The sequence below is a fragment of the Phaethon lepturus genome, unplaced genomic scaffold, assembly GCF_000687285.1.
Source record: "Phaethon lepturus isolate BGI_N335 unplaced genomic scaffold, ASM68728v1 scaffold34902, whole genome shotgun sequence".
NCBI lineage: Eukaryota > Metazoa > Chordata > Aves > Phaethontiformes > Phaethontidae > Phaethon > Phaethon lepturus.
Window position 1 is genome coordinate 1,455 of NW_010521804.1, and position 1,130 is coordinate 2,584.

General features: G+C 61.0%; 1 protein-coding gene across 1 annotated transcript in view; it reads left to right on the forward strand.

Annotated features, from left to right (window-relative positions):
* TXNIP (thioredoxin interacting protein) overlaps nt 1-1,105 on the forward strand; it is a 2,283-nt gene extending 1,178 nt beyond the window's left edge. Inside the window, exons 2-5 of the mRNA XM_010281637.1 lie at nt 38-110; nt 193-340; nt 615-717; nt 825-1,105. Of these exons, the coding sequence (XP_010279939.1) occupies nt 38-110; nt 193-340; nt 615-717; nt 825-1,105 (605 nt within the window). The remainder of the gene's footprint in view (nt 1-37; nt 111-192; nt 341-614; nt 718-824) is intronic.
* The last annotated feature ends 25 nt before the right edge of the window (nt 1,106-1,130 follow it).

A 1,130-nucleotide genomic window follows, 5' to 3' on the forward strand; every position in this document is an offset into this window, starting at 1 on the left:
TGCAGCTGATGTTTCCCTTCCCCTTTTCTCCTGACAGACGGGGACGGCTCTGTAATCCTGAGACCCGGCAACAAGTACGAGTACAAATTCGGATTCGAGCTTCCCCAGGGGTGAGTGCCGGACGAAACGCTGCCTGCTCAGTGAAACTAAATCGCTAATTGGATTGTGTCTAATGAGCGTCTCTGTCCACAGGCCCCTGGGTACCACCTTCAAGGGAAAGTATGGCTGTGTGGATTACTGGGTGAAGGCCTTCCTGGAGCGCCCGTCCTTCCCCACTCAGGAGATAAAGCGGCGCTTCGAGGTGATGGACCCCGTGGACGTGAACACCCCGGAGCTGCTGGTGAGCGCCACTGCCCTCGGAGAGGCTGGGGGGTCGGCGGGCACTGGCGAAGCCCTTGGGCAGGGTCAGTCTGACCTCTGGCCCTAAGACTCCTCACTAATAGGCTTTATCACTGAGCGGGGATTAAATACCGAGTCCTTAAGAACTCCTAGTTCGTTGTGGAAACGGAGAGGGATGCAGCGAGGGCGCTTGCGTTGCGGGAGGGGAGGGAGGAAGGAAGGAAGGGGGAGCAGGAGGGGAGCTTCCCCGGCTAACAGCCCTGCTATCCCCGCAGTCCCCGGTCGCTGCCAAGAAGGAGAAGAAGGTGTCCTGCATGTTCATTCCCGACGGGCGGGTGTCAGTCAGCGCCCGCATCGACAGGAAGGGCTTTTGTGAAGGTGAGCGCCTGCCCTCGCTCCCGGAGGAGGCGAGGAGGAGGAGGGGGCTGTGGGACAGACGCCCAAGCCCTCGCAGATGTCTGACGGCCCGAACCTTCCCTCCCCAGGTGACGAGATCTGCATCAACGCCGACTTTGAGAACACTTGCTCCCGCATCGTGGTGCCCAAAGCGGCCATCATCGCCAAGCACACCTACCTGGCCAACGGCCAGACCAAGGTCTTCACCCAGAAGCTCTCCTGCGTCCGGGGCAACCACATCATCTCGGGCACCTCCGAGTCCTGGCGGGGCAAAACCATCCGCGTCAAGAAGCTCAAACCGTCCATCCTGGGCTGCAACATCCTGCGCGTGGAGTATTTCCTGCAGGTGAGCGGGTGGGAGCGCCGCTAACGCCGCCTCGCTTCGTTAGCGGGTG